The 23,893-nt window shown below is 37.4% G+C and overlaps 2 protein-coding genes across 2 annotated transcripts; one reads left to right on the forward strand and one right to left on the reverse strand.

The window, feature by feature from the left end:
- The first annotated feature begins 503 nt into the window (after positions 1 to 503).
- On the forward strand, positions 504 to 3,275 carry LOC112792101 (uncharacterized). Its single transcript, XM_072213797.1, has 4 exons — positions 504 to 764; positions 1,372 to 1,767; positions 2,276 to 2,588; positions 2,959 to 3,275. The coding sequence occupies exons 1-4, from the start codon at positions 504 to 506 to the stop codon at positions 2,982 to 2,984; spliced, it is 996 nt and encodes a 331-aa protein (XP_072069898.1). The 3' UTR covers positions 2,985 to 3,275.
- Positions 3,276 to 13,468: 10,193 nt separating this feature from the next.
- LOC140178266 (uncharacterized) lies at positions 13,469 to 16,226 on the reverse strand. The gene is made up of 8 exons (XM_072213835.1): positions 16,038 to 16,226; positions 15,725 to 15,852; positions 15,401 to 15,487; positions 14,514 to 14,542; positions 14,370 to 14,447; positions 14,158 to 14,194; positions 13,893 to 14,057; positions 13,469 to 13,796 (listed from the first exon to the last, which is right to left on the reverse strand). The coding sequence occupies exons 1-8, from the start codon at positions 16,224 to 16,226 to the stop codon at positions 13,469 to 13,471; spliced, it is 1,041 nt and encodes a 346-aa protein (XP_072069936.1).
- Between the last annotated feature and the right edge of the window lie 7,667 nt (positions 16,227 to 23,893).

Consider the following 23,893-nt stretch of genomic DNA (forward strand, 5'->3'; position numbering starts at 1 on the left):
CCTCTCATGGATATGATAAAGGCGAACAATTACCTCTTTGACTGGACACCATCAAACATGCCGGGCCTGGACCCCGAGGTCATGTCCCACCGACTAGCCGTCAAACCAGACGCCAAGCCAGTAGTCCAATGGCGAAGGAAGATGTCCCAAGAAAGGGCTGATGAGGTTGCCAAACAAACAGCCGGGCTCCTAAAAGCAGGATTCATTAAAGAACTCGAATATTCAACATGGCTATCCAATGTCGTCCTAGTCAAAAAAGCTAGCGTAAGATGGAGAATGTGTGTCGACTACTTCGACCTGAACAAAGCAAACGCAGGAGCCACCTACCAAAGGCTAATGAGCAGATTCTTTCAAAACCTCATCGGCAGAACGGTAGAGGTTTACGTTGATGACATCCTGGTAAAAACAGCAAAACCAAGCAGTCTCATAGACGACCTCCAAGCTGTCTTCAAGGCATTGAAAAATACAAGATGAGGCTCAACCTACTCAAATGCGCGTTCGCCATGGAGGCCGGGAAGTTCCTATGCTTCATGATAACACAACGAGGGGTAGAGGCCAACCAGGATAAGTGCGAAGCCGTCCTCAAAATGACAAGCCTAGGATGCGTCAAGGATGTGCAGCGGCTTACCGGGAAGCTCACGACTCTGTCCCGGTTTCTCGGAGCCTCGGCAGAAAAGGCCCTCCCCTTCTTCAATCTAATGAAGAAGGGAATTGCCTTCGAGTGGACCCCAGCATGCGAAGAAGCGTTTAGCCATTTTAAAAAGGTACTATCCGAACCACCCGTACTCAACAAACCCAGAGAAGGAAAACCTCTGTACCTATACCTAGCAGTGACCACCCAGGCCATGCCGACAGTCCTTGTCCGAGAAGAAGACAAGACCCAATGACCTATATACTTCATCAGTAAAGTTCTCCAAGGAGCAGAGTTGAGGTACACCAAGTTGGAAAAACCAAGGTTCTGAAAATCGGACCGAACTAGCCGGTTCAATCGGTTTAACTGCAAACCGATGGCTTTTACGATTTGGTTTAACATCAAAAACCGTCAGAATCAAAACCATTTTTAAACCGCTGAACCGACCAAGAACCGGTCGGTCGGACCGAACCGGGACCGGCCGGTTTTCTTATTTTGCCCAAAAATGCCAAAACGCAGCCGTTTAGCATTAAGTGAAACACCCCCAACCCTAACTCCCTCCAACTCTCCAACAGCGCAGCACACACTCCCTCTCTCGTCCCTCCGATCACCCTCGAACTGGCCGTTCCTCTCAACACCGGCAAGCTCAATCCCTCCCTTTCATTCAGCCGCCGGACTGCTCCTGAAGCTCGTTCTCACAGTTTCTTTTCTTGACCAAAAAAAAAAGCTCGTTCTCACAGAGTCACAGCCACCACTTCCATTTCCACACCAATTGCTTCACAAACACCATACATACAGAAACTAAGAGCAGCAAAAACAAAACCATCTTTTTCTTCTTCAAACCTTCCTCAAAATTCCAATCCCTCACAACCCAAGCTCGCCTTGCTTCCTCTATCCACCCACTGTCGCCACCGCCACCATCCACCAACCATGCTATTTTGGACTCAAAGCACACCACCCTTCTTGTGGAAGCTTACCATGTTCACCGTGGACTGGGAATCTTGCTCCGGAAACTCGATAGCATAGATGGTGACCCTCTTAGGATTCTTACTGAAGACGGTGATTGGCCCAAAGAATACTTTTGGGCTGTTGTCAAGTTCCTCAAGAATGCATCAAGGTTTTCGGAAATCCTTCAGGTTTCGGACTTCTGGGACCCCTATCACTTGCAGTTTCTTGTATTTAGTTTTTTTTTTTTTTGACAAAGTTTGAAGCTTTGCGTAAAGCCGTAAATGTTCTTAAAATATTTAATTGAAAATAATGTAATTTGGAGTCATAATGATTTATGTGTAATAAGTGAGAATATGATACGGTTCCTTATGTGACTACTGACTATGATAAATTTACGAAAAAGACAAAGTAATAAATCTATGAATTTTTAGGTGGGTAGTGCATTCAGTATGGATAAAACACTTGTGCATCATAGTAACTCATGCATTTGCTTGCTATGTATGTAAACTCTCCACTTATTTATGGATGAACTAAAATGAATTGATGTACACATGTAAATCTATTGTCAATGTCTGGAATCTATTTAATTGCCTTTTGATGTGTAAAAGGGTTTTCTTCTTCCTTCTTTTTGGATTAATATTTCATAGTTCCTTAGCATCTTGCAGTAATTGATTCCAAGGTATTTGTGAATAATAGGTATTTGACATGTGGAAGAACATTGAGAAATTACGGATTAGTGAGTTAAAATATAACAAGATAATATCCCTGTTAGTTGAAGGAGGGATGATGGAAGGTGCCATGTCTATATTGCAAGAGATGAAAATTCATGGTCTCAAGCCTTCTTTGGACACCTACAATCCGATTATCCACGGTTTCTCCAGAGAAGGTAAATTTGGCGAAGCTTTGTGTTTTCTTGATGAGATGAAGGAATTTGATTTAGAGCCAGACACGGAGACTTATGACGGATTAATACGAGCTTATGGTAAATTTAAAATGTATGATGAGATTGGTAAGTGTAAAGATGGAGTTGCTGTTGTGTTGGTTTTGCTAGCTTTGTTTGTAATTGCTGGGTGAAGGTTTAATGTTTTGTAATTGCTGGCTTTGTAGTTGCTTTGTTATGCTGCTGTTGCTGTTTTTTAATTTTTAAGTATGATGTTTCTGAATTTTTTGTTGAAATAGTTATTGATTTCAGGGTTTAGAGTAATTATTTGTTGCTGGTATAGTGGTATTTAACTTTTGTTGCTGTTAAGTTCTCTTAAGTTGCTACATTTAAATTTGTGCATTGGCCTATTCATCTTCACTTGCAATAACAAAAAGCTTCTCATTTGATTATCCAGTAGCTACCTCATTTTTTGGTACCATTTTTTTTGTTATGGTAGCTGAAGAAATTGGAGGGGCTGGATGAGGAGACATTGATGCCTCAGAAGACACCACCACCATCAACATATCCTTATTCCTTGAAGGTTTCTTTAGTACAATAGTTGAAATCACAATCATAATTACATAATATGTTTAAATAATTATACCAACAAAAAAAAAAAAGAAACATACAAGAACATCTTGAGATTTTGATGATTGATAAATCTTTATGTTGACATTTAATATTTGAAATTTCTTTATACTATTTAACTTGAGTTTGTATATTAATAAGATTATATGAATTTAATTGATGACATTTAATGTAGTCTTTTAAATTTGAAAACTATTTTAATATTTATATTATACTATAATTATATTTTAGAATGTTTAATTTATAATTTATTTATTATTTTATTCTAAAACGGTTTTTTCGGTTGAACCACCGGTTAGACCAATAAACCAATAAACCAATAGTTAGAACGGTTTGATGACCGGTCTGATTTTCCGAACCTTGGGAAAAAATGGCTTATGCCTTGCTAACCTCATCAAGAAGGCTCAAGCAATACTTCCAGGGCCATGTAATCATCTTGAGAACCGACCAAGCGATTCGACGAGTCCTCCAGAAACCAGACCTCACTGGGAGAATGATTACATGGGCAGTAGAGCTGTCCCAATATGACTTGCAGTATGAGCCTAGGCAGGCAATCAAAGCCCAGGAAATGGCGGATTTCTTGGTAGAGGTCACGGGTGAAGCATCCAACGCGCCGACCATACGGTGGAATCTCCACATCGACGGAGCATCCAACCAGACGTTCGGAGGGGCTAAAATCATCCTCGAGAACCCGACGGGGGTAACTTACGAGCAGTCGATCAGGTTCGACTTTCCAGTCTCTAACAACCAAGCAGAATACGAAGCACTGATAGGAGGACTAATCCTGGCCAAAGAAGTGGAAGCGTCAAGGGTAGAAGTAAGTAGCGACTCCCAGGTCGTCACATCCCGAATAAACGGCAGCTATTAGGCTAGGGACACACTACTGCAAAAATACCTAGAAAAAGTAAGGGAATTATGCAAAACTTTGAGGAAATCATAATACAGCATGTCCCTAGGAAAAGGAACGTCTGAGCATACCTCCTTTCCAAGCTAGCAAGCACAAAACCCATGATGGGGAACAGGTCTCTAATTCAAGGAATGGGGACTGAACCAGCAATAATCTTATGCGCGAACCAGGCACCAAGCCCCCCCTCGTGGATAGACCCTATCTCCTGATATCTAGAGCACGGCGAAACCCCCCCAATATGAGAAAGAAGCACAAGCCATTAAGAGGGAAGCTCCCAAATATGCGAGCATACAAGGGCAGCTATACAAGCGAGGGCTCCACTAACCCCTGCTCAAATGCTTGCGCCCCGACCAAACGGACTACGTCCTAGGCGAGGTCCATAAAGGGTGTTGTGGGTGATAGCAAGGATATTGCCGGTAAAGAAATTCTCAAGAATTCTCGTTGCAAGTATAGTTCTCAACCAACAATGAATCATCGCACCAAATTAAATTGTATGGTTTTTGTCACAAGTACAAACCCCAGATAAGAATTAACCGGAGTATTTGGACTCCGGGTCGTCTCCCTAGGAATCCTAATGAAGTGCTCAATTATTGGCTATAAGGTGTGTTTTTGGGGTTTTGGATGAGAGACATGAAAAGTAAATGATAGGGAAATTCAAATGACAAAAAGGTCTTGGCAAGGGTTGGTGGTCAAGGATCTCTATCCTAATTACTAACCACAACATGAGAATTGGCAAGGATCAATCTCACTAAATCATCCTCTAACCAATAGTAAAGGAAATTCAAATGAGCTATATCAATCCAAGTCAATAAGTCCTAACTCCTTACTAATTCAATTAGTGAGAATTTGAGTTAATGGCTCCCAATCGTCAATCACTTGGATATTAGCAACTCAAGAGTTCCTAAGTTACCTTCCCAAGTCAAGAGTATAAAATTCTACTATAACATCCTTCCAAGCATTTTGTCAAACGCTTGGAAGGTATGAAAGGAAAGCATAATAAATGACAAGAATTAATGAAATCTAATAACTACTATTGTAAGGAAAATGAAATCTCAACTCAATTCAACCATAAAAGAACATCAATCATTAAATTGTATTTTAAGAAAAGATCTAAATCCAACAAGAATTTATCATCACAAAAGGGGAATTAACATGAAAACTAAGAATAATCAAAATTAGAAACATGAAATTGTAGATAAAAACAGGATGATAACATGAAATTGAAACTAGATTTAAGGTGAAATTAACCTAATCTATCCTAATTCTAGAGAGAAGAGGGAGTTTCTCTCTCTAGAAAATACACTACATGATGCCAATACTAACAAATGTTTTCCCCCCTTTTGCTTGGGCTTCAATTCTGCATGAAATACACTCAGAAACAAGCTAGAATTGGGCCTAGGCAGCTCAGAAATCGCCCCCAGCGATTTGCCTTTAAGTGAGTCACGTGCGAGTATCGGCGCGCGCGTGCGCCTTGCGCTAGCGCGTCGATTGGAAAATCCTTCATCTGCGCGGGCGCGTCATGTACGCGTGCGCGTACCTATGCGAAACCACTTGTGCGCGTGCGCGCCTTGTGCGCGTGTGCGTCCCTTGATGCATTTTCAATCTTTGTTTCTTCATGCATTCTCCTCTTTGTATGCTTTTCTACTTAGTTCTTCCATCCAATACTTGCCTTCTAAACCTGAAATTACTCAACAAACACATCGAGGCATCGAATGGAATTAAAGTGAATTGAAATCACTAAATTAGGGCCTAAAAAGCATGTTTTCACATTCAAGCAGAATTTAAGGGAGAATTACAAAACCATGCTATTTCATCGAATAAATATGAAAAAAGGTGATAAAATCCCCCAAAATAAGCACAAGATAAATCACGAAATTGGGGTTTATCAGTGGACACCATATCGAAGGAAGGTCATTGGCAAGGAAGATCATCTAGGCAAGATATTACTGGTCCACAATAATGTCGGATGCCTAGGAATTCGTCAGAAAATGCAAGAAGTGCTAAGAAAATGCCAACTTTCACAAAGTTCCACTCGAGGAGCTTAGTTTGATGATGGCGCCTCAACCCTTTGCCCAGTGGGGAGTTGACCTCCTGGGGCCATTCCCACCCGTGCTAGGACAAGTAAAATACTTGATAGTGGCCATAGACTACTACACCAAGTGGGTAGAAGCAAAACCATTAGCCAGCATATCTTCAGAAAACTGTTAAAAATTTATGTGGAGACAAGTAGTCACAAGATTCGGAATCTCGGAGTCCGTCATCTCGGATAATGGGACACAATTCACTGACAAGAAATTCAAAGAATTCCTCTCAATGCTAAGAATCAAGTAGAAGTTCTCTTCGGTCGAGCACCCCCAAAGCAATGGGCAGGTAGAAGCAGCCAACAAAATCATCTTAAAGGGGCTGAAGAAGCGACTCGAAGGGAAGAAGGGCTCATGGGCAGACGAGCTAGCTTCAGTTTTATGGTCTTACAGAACCACCCCTCAGTCATCTACCGGCGAAACCCCCTTCCGACTCACATACGGGGTCAACGCAGTCATCCCAGCCGAAATAGGAAAGCCGAGCCCAAGACTACTCCTTGGGGGAGGAAGCGAGGTAGTGGAAAAGGACCTGGTTGATGAAATGAGGCAGATGGCACACCTGGCAAAGGCAGCAATCAAACAAAGAATATCCCTAAAGTACAATGGCAAAGTACTCAAAAGAAACCTCGATGAAGGCGATCTGGTCTTGCGACGCAACGACATAGGATCACCAACCCCAGGAGAAGGCAAGCTAACCGCGAACTGGGAAGGTCCTTACAGGGTAAGAGACGTCCTAGGGAAAGGAGCATACAAGCTAGAAAGGCTGAACAGAAGCGAGGTCCCGAGGACATGGAACATGACAAACCTAAAGAGATTCTACTCATAAAGAAAGGCGGCCCGACCTGAGGACCCGACGACCCCAACACACCCGTTTTAACTTTTCTTTATTTGCATTCACTTCAACTTTTTTTCATTGTCTCCCTTATGTTATATATTACATCGTTTTCTCGTTTTGAAACATACATATAACAAAGTGTTGTCTTTGCAAGATCTACACCAAATACGACAAGTAAAAACAACGGCAAACGAGTGGTCGACCTAACGAAAACCTGGGACTGATCACCTCGGGAACCAGAGGGACCCTAAAAACAATCTACGCGCAACAAAAACCATGAAAATGGTAAACCAAAAGGCCGCAGCGGCTCAGATAAAGCGAAAACAATAAAAAGATGAGGCCACGACGGCCTAAAAAGACGAGCAATTATCATAAAACAATAAAGACGAAAGGCCACGACGACCCGGATAAAGCAAAAAGCAATAAAGTAAAGCCACGATGGCACGAACAGGCAAGGAATTATCATAAAACGGCCTAATTAAAATGAAGCATCAAGTGTTCGTTACAACCAAAAGGTGCCTTAGAAGGCCCAAAAAGCAAAGCAAGATTACAGAAATAAAATAAAAGGTTGAAAGGAGGAGTCCATCTCAAGGCTTGAGGATGTCAACAATCTTCCCACCCTCCACTGTCTTGAAGGCGCTTACCTGAGAAAGGTCGAGGTCGGGAGCCAACACAGCAACCTGAAGGTTGATGCCCTCTTCAGTCAGCTTCACGACCTCCCGTGCTCCCTTAGCAATATCCCTATTCTTCTTCTTTAGGTTAGCCGCCTTCTGGCGGGCAGCCTTCTCCGAGCTCTCCGCTAGCTTGAGCCTTTCCTCCAAGTCCTTGATTTTCTCCTCGGCATAACCATATGGGGATTTAGATTTTTCTCACCAAAAACGGCCAATAATATGTCAGCAATATTACGCTCTTCCGGGCTCAACCAGTCATAAGAGACGTTAATCAAATAATCGGATCCTTCCCCAAAACTCCAACAGGTCGAGATCCGCCTTTCCCCCTCCGCCGTAAGCCAAAAAGGTTGATGGCCCTCAACCGGTCTAACCTTGAAAAAGGTGTGTTTAAAATCATGAAAAGAATCTTCAAAGAGACCGAAGATCCTACGACCTTGTTGGGCCCGAAAAGACATGTAACCTTTCTTGGTCTTCCCCTCCCGAAAAGGGTTGGTAAGGAGGAAAAGATAGAGGAAAACACTCACGGAGACCGGGATCTCCAAATACTCGCAGACCATTTCAAAGCAGCGAATCGCAGCCTAACTATTCGGGTGCAGCTGTGAAGGAGCAACATCACAACGATTCAGCAAGCCCATGACAAAGGGAGAGAAGGGCAAGCGAACTCCCAAGGTGGTGAACATAGGCTTATAAACCCACAACCAGTCAACCACTCGTGGGGACAGCAAATTCTTTTGGCAAACACGTTCCCGGTCGGCGGGAACATAAACTTGGTAGAGCGCCTCTTCGGGACCATCACCACACGAAAGCCCAGCCTGTCGAAGCTCTTGGAGGCTCTCCCGAGCAACCGAAGACTGGGTGTCCCTCACGTTGGAAGTAACCCACGCATAGTGGTCGACGAAGTCGGCTAGTGGTCGCTGAGCCGGGTTCGGGATCACGGGACGATCAACCATACCTATAGCGGGGGCACCACCTAATTAGAACATGAGGTTGGGAACCCTGGGAAATAGTAAAAGAAAATTGCAACTCCCTAAATCACCCCCATTACCAACCCTAACCCAGAAACCCAAGCAAAACCTGAAGAAAAATCCAGTGGCGCCCCCTCTAAAAGAAGAAAAAACAGCAAGAACACAAGCAGAAACCAGGCATGCATAAAAAGAATGCACAAAGAAGAACACGCAAAACCAAGAAAAAGCAAGGTAACAAACAAAAAGCATAAACAACGTACCAGAAGAATGCAGAGTCTGGGAAAGATGAAGGAGAAATTCAGAAGAGCAAAGTAACAGCAAAAACGGGACTGAAAATGGGAGCAGCAGCAGTTCAAGAAAAGGGGGGAGGAGAAAACGGAAGCGAAGAAATGAGGAATTTGTGAAAATAAAAAAGAACGAGGAATGTAACCGTAAAAAAAAGGCCAAAGGACAGGGGCATACTTGTCCTTTCACACAAATTTCAAATCATGAAATGATGGGGGCATTTAATGCCATGCGCAGAAGTCAAGGAGGTGGCGTCAGAGACAAGACAATCACGCGCGTGAAACACGAAACGCCACCAACAGGCTCCCAAGAAGACGAACACGTCCCGTTTCGGCGAGTAGAACAAACGTGCCTGGCCATGAGCCCCAAAACCTCAAAGCAGGCACGTTGGGGCACTGTTACGGACCCTCAGGGGTCCAGCCCAAACTCGCCGTCCGGTCGGGGCACCGCCCTTGACCCAGGCCCAAACCTTTCCATACAGCCAGGAGAACCCGACGGGTCGGTTCCTAGCACTCGACCCGGGCAACGCCCGACTTACCACCGGTACGGCATAGACCACCAGTCAGATCGGTACCCTCAGGCAATGCCCGAAGCCCTGAAAAGTGTCACTAGTACAAACCCCTAAAATTTATAAACCGAAGTATTGGACATCGGGTCGTTCTCCCTAGGAATTACAATAAAGTGTCTTGTTATTGGTTAGAAATGTGTTTTGGGGTTTTGGATAAGAAGCATGAAAGTAAATGGCAATGAAAATAAACTAACAACTATAAAAGGCTCTTGGCAAGGTATGAAAACTAGAAGTCCTATCCTAGTTATCCTTCTCAATTGTGATGAGAATTGTTCATTGCTACCACTTAGTTAACCCTTACTAAATAAAGGAAAGTCAAGTGGATGAATTGACTTGAGCCACAAGTCCTAGCCAACTCGCAAGGAAAGACTAGCTTTAGTGCACTCCAAACCAATTAGCAATCTCTCCAATTACCAATCAACAAAGGAATTAGATAACTCAAGTGTCACTAATTACTCTACCTAGGCCAAGAGGAACAAAATCTATACTATATCTAGAAGAGGCATTTCAACAAACACATAAAAGGCAATAAAAGTAAACAACATAAATTGCAAGAATTAAAGAGAGATCTAACTACAAAGGCAAGAGATCAACAATAGAAAAGCAAAGAAGAACAATTATTATGAATTACCTCTTATTTAATTGAAGGAAAATGGAAGGAACAATACTAGATCTACAACAAAATATAAGAACAACATAAAGGGAATTACAACAAAAGAGTAGAAGAAGATGAATGTAGCAACAAAGAATTGAGAGGTAGAAGTGGAAGAAAGCAAAGATTAAAACCTAGATCTAAGAACTAATCCTAATCCTAATCCTAGAGAGAAGTGAGAGCTTCTCTCTCTAGAAACTACTTCTAAAACTAATCCTAATGAGTGTGAATGAACTAATGGTAACTAACTTGTGTTTCCCTCTTCATTCCTTGGGTTAAATAGCATCAGAAATGAGTTGGATTGGGCCCACAAAGCTTTAGAATTCGCTGGCCACGTTTTGCTTTAAGTGAACCAGGTGGCAGCAACGGCGCGTGCGCGTACTATACGCGTGCGCGCCACCATACGTGTAGCAACTATGGCAAATCTTATATCGTTTCGAAGCCCCGGATGTTAGCTTTCTAACCCAACTGGAACCGCATCATTTGGACCTTTGTAGCTCAAGTTATGGTCATTTAAGTGCGAAGAGGTCGGCTTGACAGCTTTCCGGTTCTTTCATTTCTTCATGAATTCTCCAACTTTTCATGCTTTCTTTCTTCATTCCCTTGATCCAATCTTTGCCTCCTAAACCTTAAATCACTTAACAAACATATCAAGGCATCTAATGGAATCAAGGTGAATTAAATTTATTTATTTTAAGACCTAAAAAGCATGTTTTCACTCTTAAGCACAATTAAAGGAGAAGTTATAAAACCATGATATTTCATTGAATAAATGTGGGTAAAAGGTGATAAAATCCCCTAAAATTAATACAAGATAAACCCTACAAATGGGGTTTATCAAGCCCCCGACCCGGAGTCCGGCATGACTTGACCCGACCACGTGAACTAGGGCAGCTCATAAGAAGCTCCCTAAACAGTAGGCTAGGTCATTTCATGGGCCCACCCAGCACCATATATAAGGGAAAAAGTCAGCACTTCCCCAAGGTATGCGTCACTTTACCTAATATGGCTAACATCTCGTACGAACACTGACTTGATCGTTGGAGTGTCCTTGCAGGTGGCCACCCCCCTTCCACGTCATCTCCGGTGACTTCAGATTTCTCCCCATCCTCGACTCCACGTCAACTCAAGGTCCAGCCCACGCACCACCTCGTCTCCACCCGATCCGTTGAACACCCGGGAACCTTAAGTTACGAACACCTAAAAAATTAATTACTAAATTAGTTATTTATATAAAATATATATTAAAATATAAAGTATATATTAAAAATAAATTATATACAAATTCATTTAATGATTATTTTTGGTACATATATAGTATTTTTATATTGATATAACATTAAGATGAAAATGTTTTAGACATGGAAGCTAAGGAACATATGAAGTAAATGCAGTTGCAGTGTTACCTCACCGAGACTGGTGTTGAGTTTGCGTTGCTTCCTTCTTCCATTTTGTTTTATTACGAGCGGCACTACAAGAAAACCAGGATTTTGCTATGCTTTTAAAGCGTGGCGAAAAGTGGAAAAAAGCGTAGTGATAACTTTTCGCCACGCTTTTTAAGCAACCGGCACTTTTTTGAAAGGGTCACAACTGCTAGCGTGCCGGTTGCTCTATCGGCACGCTTTTGGTGACCTATGGCCACGCTTTTTTTTGTCGCCACGCTTTTATCTATTGCCTCGCTTTTAAGCGTAGCCGTATGCGAGAGGATATGGCTACGCTTTTAAAGCGTGCCAGTAACTAGATATGGCTACGCTTTTTAAAAGTGCCAATAGCTAGAGATACGGCTACGCTTTTAAAGTGTAGCAAAGTCACGAGATATGGCTATGCTTTTAAAGCATGCCAATAACTACAAATATGGCTATGTTTTTAAAGCGTGCCAATAGCTAGAAATATAGCTACACTTCAAAAGCGTGCCAATAGCTATAGATATGGCTACGCTTTAAAGCGTGGCGAAAAGTGGTGGCTGTACGAAATAGCTCACTTTTAAAACGTGGCTATAAATTTGTTCAAGTTCAATTTTTTTTTAATCTTCCTAATAAAACCTAATAAAATTCATAGATAATATAAAATTTAAATAATATAAAACCTTCATAACAATTTTAATTACTATTAACAATATAAAACCTTCATAAACTTGTACACCAAATATAGTGGTTGATCACATGACAAGCTCTAACAAAAAATCGAAATGATAACAACTATCCATGAATTTGTAATACATGCATTATAATTCCAACAACTATTACATTATCTTCTACCTTTAAAAACTACAAAATACACATTAAAAACTACAAAATACCTTTCCCTCTTGTGATGTCTTGCTGGTCATCTGAGATATCATAGGCCAACCCTTTCCATCTGTCCTTATATGTCTGCTTGTCCTCATCGATCTCCACAATCTTGAAGCTTCCGGAGGAAACCTTGCTGCTGGTGGGGATTCTTGATATAACCTTCTTCAAGATGCTTCCGAAGAAAGCTGATGAACTAGGAACTGATGAAGCCACAGCTCCAGAACCATTCTAGAGGTAGATTAAATGAACCGCATCTAGATATATTGATAACTCACAAATTAATGAAAAACGAGAGAATGACTGCAGAACCTAACCTGAACCTCAAGTTGCCATCATGAGAGAAGTTTCATATGTAGATTAAATGTGAAATTTTGTAGCACCATAATTTTAACTAATCATTAAATGCTTTACTTTGCTGTATTGAACTGCCGGCAATGTTTATGCCTAGTGGTAAGCAAATAATATAACTCACAAAAAAAGAGTAAGATTAATAGAAAATAATAGAGCTAATCCTGAGAAGAATTCCAAGGTCCAGAAAATTCAATGCTATTAGAAAATTTTCTTTTATGAGTTGTTTATGTGTTCAACATCGTTCTAAATCTCATGGATAGCTACTGAAGACCAAGACCTATCTAATTTTGTAGCTTACGGAAAATTTCACAAGGTGACCAAATAAAAAGCACAACTACCGTTGGAATTAGCACCAATAGTTCACTAATTGCCTCAAAACAAAGCACATACTGGACCTGATAGCTTGACCAATGTTCTTCATAAGCAACACATCTATTAAGGTCTTACCAGCACCTATATCCAACACTGCTATTGTATTCCTCTTCTTTGCAACTTCAAATACTTCTAATTGATACCTGTACGGAAAATAAGAAACCACAATAATACAAATATAGGCAAGGTTACATTACCATCATCAAAATAAAGAAATTGCAAGAAACAACAAAGACTCAAACTTCAATGAATTATGATCATTCTGCGGCATTACCCCCACATGAAACACCAGAATAAAAAAGAAGGGCGAAACAAACAGGAATGAAATTAACTATTTAATTAAACAGAAGAAAAAAATTAAGCCCAAGAATGAGAGAAGAAAAGGAGGTACCCTCTGGGGTCTATGGTCTGGGGTGTTTCGGAAGGGGGTGATTCTGATTCTGATTCCTCAGCACAAGGTTTTGGGTATAAGTGATTAAAGGTTCGGTTGGGACAAGGTTGGTTCTGGTTTGATGAATCCATGTTGAAGAGAAAATGAAAAAAGAAGAAAATTTGGCAGTGAAAACAACAAATGTACCTTTCAAATGTAAATGTAATAACTTATGTAACTGTACCTCTTCAATATGATATCCTTTTCTGGATGCTCTGACTATCATCTCCATTTGAAAGACATATCCCTTACTAATGCAGCAACTAATGATGTCTTCAAGCATAGACTTCCTATAAAGTCTACCAAGACCAAGAATAAATTGATTTCAAATTGTGGAAGCAAGGCAGAAACTTACTATCAACAATGTATTTAATACAAAGTATCAAGATCAATACCTAAATGATCTTGTCAAATCTGAGACACCAGGCCATAAAAATGTTTGAGCAAGAACATTTTCTCCCCTGCTTGTTAGTTTGCGCATAAGATTCCATCCATGCACACCACCACCTTTAACATAATGAGTACCAGTAATTATATCTGCTCTAGCTTCCATTTGCTTGCTGAAAAATGTGAGAGATTAATGGTGACAGGTGTTCATATCAAGATGGCATAGGCAGTTAACGAGAAAGTGAGAAATGACTTATTGAAAGTTTCCCTTACCTAATGAATTTTGGCAAATATTTTGGTTGCAAAAGAACTAACAGATCAGACAAGGAAAAAAAAATAAGAAGAGTTTAACACGATTCTGCTACTAATAATTCTCTAAACTAAAAATGAAGTTCATCTAATTCTTCTCTTATTTTTCATTATTCATTCCAAATTTAATCACAAATAATAACTACAACCTGTCATTTACATGTTAACAGCAAAACTTACATGGTACGACAGATCAGCATCCATGATGACAACAAAATTTCCAGATGCATGCATGCCATGAATATAAGCAGTTCCTGTACATGAATTTTATCAAAGGCCAATACAATCAAAATCATTTAGCAAAAGTATCAAGTATATACCTAAACCTAGCTTCTTAGATCTCAACAGGGATGAACATGTTCCCTTGGTTTATCAGAACCACCTTGTTCACCTCCACCTCCGTCAACGCTATCACACTACTTCCCAATATGCTCGTCTTGAACACATTCCCATACCTATAAACATTTCAATTTCCTTTCTATCTTAATTATTGAAATTTGAAAGGATCCATCCATATACATATCCATCCTTCATCGTTGTAAAGCTATAGTACACTCGTTAATTCTCTCATTTCGTCTTTTCAGTACTTTTCATAGGATAAAACGTACAAGTCTACAACTGAACTCACCTTTGTCTTTCTCCCTCACCACGCAAATTATAATCAAAACTAGAATTAAATAAACTCGACAAGTTCTTAATTAAAGACAAAAAAAGAGAAAAAAGCTTAAATAGTTAATACTGCAAGTCAAAATAAATAAAGAAACTAAATTTAGTGTCACCAAATATTTGGTTAAATAAACTAAAACTGAATCTGCTTAATTGCTGCATTTATATGGCCTGGCTTTATACTCAAAATCACAAACCAAACCATACATTTCTCCTTTTTGTAAGCAAAACAAAGAAATTTAACTGCAATTTGGTTCAGCTTTGTTCTGATCTTTGCTACAGATGGAAAATGACACTCAGCAAGGTTAACCCAATTACATGCTCTGAATTGAGACATTTCATGTAACTGTTTTGCTTGATATATGTGTAAAGCATTCAACAATTTCATGGATACAAGATGCTACCTACCAATGTATAGGAAAGCGAGAAATACCAAAGGAGGATGACACTCACATTTAAATCTATTGAGCACAATGGGGAGGCTAGAGAACTAAAATACCAAAGGAGGATGACATATTTTTAAATCTATTGACCTTTGGCTAGCCTCTCTTCCCCCTCCTGCAATTTCTTTTCCCATTCTCGCAAGTCTTCTCTCTGCTTTGATAAATTACTCTCATGTGCTTCTTGCCTGTTGCAAATCATATCATAATGCATTATAAACAAGAAGTACAGCTATATATTATAATAAGAAAATAGTAAAACCTTTTAAGAACAAATAGTTTAGAGTTATCATGAGTACTCTGCAATCAGAGATAAGCGATTCCTTCGAAGCAAAGATTCTTGAGACTCAAGATCGTGTGATTTTCTGTCAATCTCTTAACTCTTTCTGCTTATTTCTGCAAGTTTGGCATCAGCAAAGCGCAACTTTCCTTCCACTTCTAAAGATTTCTCTTCAATGCTAGCAACCAATGCATTTGCTTCCGCCAACTTTGACTCTGCAGAAAATGTAATATTTGCGTGCTCTGAGCGCATTTCTCGCACAACCTTCTCTAGCTGTTTATGCAAAAATGTTTACATATTTGCAAGCAGTAATTGTTAATTGTTAATTATTAAAATAAGAAAAGAATAATCATGGTTTCCACAAATAAGCTTTAATATAAGAATCATGCTTTTCTTTATTTTGAAAAAGAAGAATTAACACTAATACAAGTATTTATATAATAATTAAAAAAACTTACATCAAGCACACATTCTTTCTCAACACCCAAGGCGTTCCTCAGATGCTCTTCCCGCTTCTCTGCCTCAAAGATGGCAATTAAATGAGCAGATTTTTCTCTTTCAAGAGCATCCATCACTTCTGTCAAATCTTGATTCAACTCATTATACTTAGAGCTCCACTCTTTTTTCTCAATCAATAGAAACCCCATATTATATTGATACGTGTAAAGCTGGCCCCAAAAAAAAAAACAAATTAGCTAAAAGAAAATTAACCAAAGTAACCATGAACAACAAACAGTGTACACTACTACATATAGATAAAAGTGGACATTTGACCAAAATCCAATTTCCTTAAGTAGTAGCAAAATTGGAAGAAAGTAAAGAAGAAAACACTGGAAAAGGGACATTAGAAAGCTTTATGAACTAATACCCACAAGATAAAGACAGACTTGAGAGCTAAATTGCCACAAGCCTAGTTCTTTGGACAACATAACAAGCTGCCAACCCAAAACCAAAGTTAAAGTTTCAGTGCTCAAAAAGTAGGTTGAAATTTCACGAAACAGCCTGAATCCGATTTTCACTGGAATTACTCTCTTAATTTATAAAATAGTACTTCGAGTTCCAGAACTGCAGAAAATAAGAAATAAGAACCAAACATTCAAATCAAAACCAAGAAGTTCAACCAAGAGAATACTAGAGAACTGTAGAAAATATGCCAACCAAGAATCAAGAACAAATTAAAAATCATAACAAAAATCAAGAACTAAAATACTTAGGAACAAACCAGAATTAACTCAAGAACAGAATAGAAAAACAAATAGAAGAAGTGAAAAATCAGACCAAAAAAATCAAGAACCAACCTAAGTCAGAGGCTCCATTCTTGATGATGCAGACAGAGAGTGGCAGAGTGGAGGGAGGAGTGGAGGAAGATGTGGTGGCTGCCAGAAAGCGAGCGGCAACGCGGAAAGGAGGGCTTTGTCGTTCTTCACGGAAGCGAAGAAGCAGGAAGCGAGCGGCAGCGCGGAAGGGAGGGCTTCGTCGTTCTTCACGGACTGTCGTCCGACTGGTACTTCGTTGGCGTGTTGTCGTCGCGGTGAGGGCAGGGGTTAAGGCTTTTGAAGAAGGGTTAAGGCGAGCACAATGAAGAAGGGTTAGCTAGGGCTTTCGAAGGGGGCAGCGGTGAGGCACAACGAAGATTGGTGGTCGCCATTGGGGCTTTCGAAGGAGGAGTTAGGGCAGGGCACAAAGAAGGAGTTAGCTAAGGCTTTTTGTCTCTAAGTCTTTGAATCACGAAGAATTGAACTCTGGAGCGTTTTTGTTTAATTCGAGCTTCTTTAATTTTTTTTTTAGGGAACCTTTTGGCCACGCTTTTGAAGCGTGCCAAAAGGCTTGTAGGAAACGGCTACGCTTCTGAAACGCCACAATAATAAATTTCTGTTGCCACGCTTTAAAAGCGTACCGAAATCTCTCTATGGCTACGCTTTATAAGCGTGGCAGAAAAAAACGTGGCTAAATTTCGCATCAACTGCCACCATCATAAAAATGGGGCCATTGACCCTTTTCGCCACGCTTTTAAAGCGTAGCAAAAAAAAGCGTGACTAAATCTCTATTCAAACGCCACCCTCATATAAGCGTGGCCATAAAATACTTTTGGCTACACTTTTAAAGCGTAACAAAAAAAAAGCGTGGTCATAAGCCTTTTTTCTTGTAGTGCGGAGTCCACAAAGATCCAATATCTGTATTTATAACCATGCCATGTATATATATAAGGTAAAGAATATTTTTTATCGTCAAAAGTTTATAAAAATTTTTAAAAATATCCCTAAATGTGTCATGATTGCGTGTGTTTCGTCGTTAATCATTTGTCTCTGTCATGCATTCATGAAACTGGTTGATGCATGTCGTGTATTGTGGTTAATTATCTGGGACAATAAACGAATGGACTACTACATGCACGAAATGATATATATATATATATATATATATATATATATATATATATATATATATATATATATATATATAGAAGAATGTTAGGGGACAACAATTTTGATGTTTTGTAACTATTAATTGGTCATCAATAGTGTTTTTAATGGTGTGAGATTATATCTAATGGTGGGAGATCACTTACTTTTATTTTGATAGTTAAGTGCTGACAAAAAAATACAAAAGTTACTGACCCTCTAGACTTATATATATATATATATATATATATATATATATATATATATATATATATATATATATATATATATATATATCATTAATAATAAGGAGGTAGTGTCTAACAACTAATCTAATTACTTCCATCGCTCTTGACTTTTGTAAGTGACTGTTTTCCACCACCATTCATTCACTTATGTTAACATCATCTGCCCATTCTCCAATTCAAACTTTTAATTAATACCCTACCTCATACATGTATATTATTAAACTTTTAATTGGTCAAACTTGATACTAAAACATGTTTGGTGATGTTAATGCATTGTGGTAATTCAAAATACGCAACATAGAGCTGAAAATTAAAAATTTTAAGTAAAATCAAAGACAGCAAAATACTTTATTGGCAATTTTATGTTGAGTGCCAATAATAACATAACTAATTTGAAAGCAAATGGAAAATAGAAATAAAAAAACAAAGAAACAAGAAATTACTAGATCAAGCTATTTAATTATAAGAATTTAAATATGAAGTGATGAAGAGACCTTGTTTTTTGTCAATATATTCTATTTTAATCATATATTATTATAAACGGAAAAGAAATTAAATTATCTATACTTTAATCATCTCTTTATCACACACTTGCTACCTCATTAGTGCCACATTATCTCATATCAATACTTTAATCACATCTTCATCATACATCAATTTTTTTGGTAGCATTTGGTAGAGAGACATAGACTGAAAGATTGAAAAATTGAAAGACAAAAATTAAAAAATAGAGACTGAAATAAATTTTAGTGTTCTGTTCGTTGCAAAGTAGGAGACAAATTAAAACAACGATAAAACTCTAATTTAATTTGCACAAAAAATAAAATTAGAATTAATTAATTAAAATGAGGGTATTTTAAATATAATGTTATTAAAGTTTCAGTCTCCATTTCTAAAAATTTCAGTTTCTTATATCTCCACTTTTTGAAGGTACTAAAATACTAAAATTTTAGAGACAAAGATAAAAATTTTAACACCAATCTCTTAACTAATAAATATAATACTGAGTTTTAGTATCTCAATCTCTGTTCTAATACTTCAAAACAAACACTACTTTAAATGAAATTGACCCAAGCCCTTTTAATAAGATATAATTATTCAATTATGTTCAATACCAATGCTACTGTCCAAATGTAATTTATTAGTGTTCTTTGTACACTACTTTATGATCTAAATATGTGGTTGATTTTTTTGGTTATGGAGATCATGTTTGTGTTGTGCATAGTTATGGGTTACTGGGGTGTTAAATTAATGTGTGGGGTAGTTTTTGCTTAGTTGCAGGGTGAAAAATTTGGACCGTGCAAGTTTTTTGTATGAAAAATGGATGATCAAATTGGAGGGTCCGATTTGAAAGCAGGAAAAATTTGAAAATTCGACAAAGTCAATTTGAACTGTCTGTGTTGTGTGTATGTTTAATTTTTTTTTAAAAATTCGTATACAATTTGCACGGTCCGTGTTGTTGTGAGCAAGTCGGATCGTCCGATAAACCTCCCCCCGCTCGCACGGTCCGATTTCTATTCAGCTAACACCACATGCAAGTAAAGCATATCTAATCACCATAACAGGTTCTACCCCATTCTAACCTCCATAATAAAATTAAAAAATGTAAATATGGTTTGACCCTATAACTTATAAAAATTGACGAACTTTGTTAATATTTAACCCTAAATTAAATTTTTACTAAAGGATTTGATTGCATAGAAGTTATATAAGGTTTAGCGAAATTTCTATAAAAAATTTTAAAGGATATCTGAATATAAGTATAAATTCATTATGCTAGTTGTGTTTTAGTCCATTATGCATTTCATCGAAATATCCAAAAGTTTCTTTAGCACTCTTAACTGCTGCTCTTGTGCAAAGTTCTATGAAAATTCTAATTCTATTCAACAAGTGTTTCTCTAAATTATCTAAGAAGCATGAAAATTCTAACCTGGCTACCGTCCATCCATTCCAATATTATCCCTTTCTTGCTTACACAACGGACTTTTCTGCTTGATTATTGCTTCATCAGTTGCTATACGAATCGATTCATTTCAACATTTGTATTTATTTCAGGTCAAGTTGTCAACATCATCAAATATCTTGTTAGTTGTTACAAAATAAAGTAATCTAAAAATGAAAAGGTATATGTTCCGATCAATTTCAACATTTGTATTTATTTTTCTTTCCATATATGAGCGACTTTTTACTGTAGATGTAGCATGAAGTTTATTAGAGCCTGTCTACATTTATCTAATATTATTAAATATAATATAAAATTTAAATAAAATAAATTGAAGTTTATATTTTATTAACATTATAATAAAATATATCATCAATAATATCTTTACCTTTATTTTCCTTCATTTTAATTTTCCAAATAAACAGTGCTTTATAAATAACCATCAGTAGTCCCCACGTTAGCATGGTCGTCGTCAATGTATCCCACAAATTTTAACTACAAATAAAATATTTAGTGAAATCTATACTATCTATGTGAGTTGGAGCTATTTTTGCTAACTTGTTTTTTTTTTATAGCAAATTCTAAATTTTTAAAAATTATTTATTTTTATATTTTTACATTAAATATTATTTTTTATTTTTTTATAATTTAGACATTACTTTTTAAATATCATAATAATAATGAACATATATAATAGGTCCTTTTAATTCTTAGAAATTGTAAACAAATCTTTTTTATGTCAAAAATGTTAAAATTAATAGAATATTTTTTTTAAAATATATGCAGTCAAATATCTAGTTATATTTTTAATTATGAATATATTTTCAATTTGTGAAAAAATATTTAGTTAATTTAATATTTTTTATACTAGAAAAGACCTAATTATAAAATTAAAAACAGTATAGGGATTTAATTGAAAGAAAAAAATATAGAGACCTGATTAAAAATTTAGTAAAATTATAAAAACCAACAGAGTAATTAAACTTAATATATATGTAGTATAAAAGATTAATTTTTATTTTCTTATCTATTACTTTTGATAATAATTAAATAAGAATAAAAAAATATAAAGAGATGTGTTCATTTAAAAATAGAACTAAGTCAAATTTTAGAGAAAAGCCAAAAATTAATTTCACGAATTCTTATTGGGTCGTTTCTATATTATTAGACTATATAATATGGACAAAAACAAATTCAACTCTTTGCAAATATCTATTTTAAAATTATTTTACGAAAATTGTGTAAAAGACTGAGAGGCTAAATTGATTATCACAAATGTTATTTTTATATTAAAATTAATTATTAAAATTAATTATTATATATTTATGTATAAATATATATAATTTAATTTATTTTTAATATAAATTTTATATTTTAATATATATTTTGTAATAATAATTAATTTTAATGATTGATTTTAATATATACTTAATAATGTATATTTTTTCCATAATAATGTGACAATATTATGGATTGTGTTTGTTTTTAAAAACAGAATAAGAAAATATATTGAGAATAAAACATAACGGATAGAGACACTAAATTTTATATTTTTATATTTTATTTAATAATAAATTATAAAAATTTAATTTTTTTTATTTTTTTATTCAAATAATTTAAAAAAAAATATAATTATAAAAAATTAAAAAAAATAATAAAAAATAAAAAATAAATTGTGTCTTTTATTAGTGTCTCTTTGTTTTTTTTAGGATAAACACAAAATACACTAATTCAATATCTTTAGATACAATATTTCTATCTATATTTTATCTGCTAAATACAATTTTGTGTCTCTATATTCTGTCATGTTTCTATAAACAAATTCAAGAATGTAGATCTTATTTTTGAATTCTCCTTACTATACTATTTTTTTTTTTTTGAACGTGGCCTTGGGCCGGCCAACCAACCCGGCCCAAGCACCTGAAACTAAGAGACCCGCAACCAACCCAGACCCACGCTCGACCCGGATACAATCTAACCCTCAACGCCTCAGCCTGGTCTTCTCCCTCCTTCACAGCGAGCTATCCAGCGTGTGTTCATCTCCTTCAGCGATGGTGCATGTTCGTGATTCCGAGCTCCTCCTCTCCCATTGCCTATGTCGACCCTAATCCTGAGACTTTCGTGTTGAAGTAGGCCATTGCTGCGCCTCACCACAGGTGTCCCATCCTGATCTGCGTTCCCTCTCCTCCCTCCAAACCCCATTTCGCGTGCTGTCTCCTCTTTCTTTAACCTTCAATCGGATCTGCCATGCAACCTCCGTCGAATCCTCGGGATGACGATCGCTACCCCCTCTCCGGCATACCGCATTATGTATCTCTGCCCGATCGACTGCGCCTCCTCCTCGGTCCTTATTTGCTCTATCAAAGACTTTCTTGTGGCTGTCCTTAGTGGGTAGGTGCATTGCTTTGGGGAGATGCTGCTCCTTGATTTTCACTGATGGCTAGTCCCGGATTTCTGTTTTCACCCCTCCAAGTAACCTCTCTTCTATTTGCATTTCTTGATGGGTGGTTGAATCAGAATTGTTGTTGGCTAGATTCTGTATTACTTGATTCTGTTTATCTTGAATATGCTGAATTGTTGCGAGACTTGCTTCTGATCTGATTATATTCCTTACTTGAGTAGGTGGGTTCATTATCCACTGTCTCCCAAGATTATTCTCCGTTGCCATCGCTGCCAGTTGGTGAGCTAGTTTGTTGCCATCCCTTGGAGTCCAGGTAGCTCCCACATCTGGAGCCTCTTCCAGCAGTTGGAGAATATTTCGAATGATTGCATCTGCTTCCGCTATGGACGTTCTAGTCTTGATTGCTTGAACCAGAGATAAGCTGTCAGTTTCAATTATGCAATTGGGTATCTGAAGATTCTTAATAAGTATGAGTACTTCTCTGTATGCTTGAGCCTCCGCTGTTAATGGTGATATTGTCTTGAATGTTGCTGTTATCCCAGTGATGACTTTTTCTTGCCAGTCCCTTACTACTGCTGCTAGAGCTCCTGTACCGGTATCCCTGTGGAAAGCTGCGTTTGTGTTCACTTTCAACCTATTCTTTGGCGAAAGTCTCCAGGTAATTCTCTTTCTCACACCGCCCTTGCGTGTATCTGGAATGTTTGCTTTACTGGACTCATGTGTTGCCTTATGAAATTCTACTATTAGAAATTATGATCGGATTATTACCTTTTGTGGGCTGATTTTTGTTTGCTGGAATATATGCTGGTTCCTTGCTTTCCAAATGCACCAACAAACACATCCGAGATTGCATAAAATTTTCTCTTGTTCACTCCCTGTTTCGATCTTTATTCTTCTGATTTTATCCATTATCCATTCTTCAAAAGATCTTACATTATAGAAATACTCTTATCATTCGTTCATCAGATCAATAACACACTAAGGCTTAATTTGGTAAAGTTTTTACTTTTCAAAAGTAGCTTATAAAAGCTAACTTTTAAAATATGGTTTTTTAAAAGTTGTACCATTTATGTTTGGTAAATCAAATTAAAAATTACTTTAAATAAACACAAGCAACAACAATTGTATTTGGTATAATAGCTTTTAAAATTTAAAAAGACTATAATAGATATAAATGCAAGCATTAAATTTGAAAATTAGTTAACATATGAGGTTATATTAGGCTTTTAAATTTTGAAAAGCACAAGCCAACTTTGAAAAGCTCTATCTTAGGTGCTTTCAAAAGTACCCCATCTTTTAAAAGCTGCAAGCACGAGCACAT

Source organism: Arachis hypogaea, chromosome 1, assembly GCF_003086295.3.
Source record: "Arachis hypogaea cultivar Tifrunner chromosome 1, arahy.Tifrunner.gnm2.J5K5, whole genome shotgun sequence".
NCBI classification, from domain to species: domain Eukaryota; kingdom Viridiplantae; phylum Streptophyta; class Magnoliopsida; order Fabales; family Fabaceae; genus Arachis; species Arachis hypogaea.

What these genes read in the sequence shown, in the direction of transcription:
- LOC112792101 (XM_072213797.1), top strand. Translation starts at nt 504, where the DNA reads ATGGAGGCCGGGAAGTTCCTATGCTTCATGATAACACAACGAGGGGTA. An exon ending in CGTTTAGCCATTTTAAAAAG is followed by an intron (nt 765 to 1,371) that starts GTACTATCCGAA and finishes TCGTTCTCACAG; the next exon opens with AGTCACAGCCACCACTTCCA. An exon ending in GGTTTTCGGAAATCCTTCAG is followed by an intron (nt 1,768 to 2,275) that starts GTTTCGGACTTC and finishes TGTGAATAATAG; the next exon opens with GTATTTGACATGTGGAAGAA.
- LOC140178266 (XM_072213835.1), bottom strand. Translation starts at nt 16,226, where the DNA reads ATGGGGTTTCTATTGATTGAGAAAAAAGAGTGGAGCTCTAAGTATAAT. An exon ending in ATCTAAGAAGCTAGGTTTAG is followed by an intron (nt 14,448 to 14,513) that starts GTATATACTTGA and finishes ATTCATGTACAG; the next exon opens with GAACTGCTTATATTCATGGC. An exon ending in TATTTGCCAAAATTCATTAG is followed by an intron (nt 14,058 to 14,157) that starts GTAAGGGAAACT and finishes CACATTTTTCAG; the next exon opens with CAAGCAAATGGAAGCTAGAG.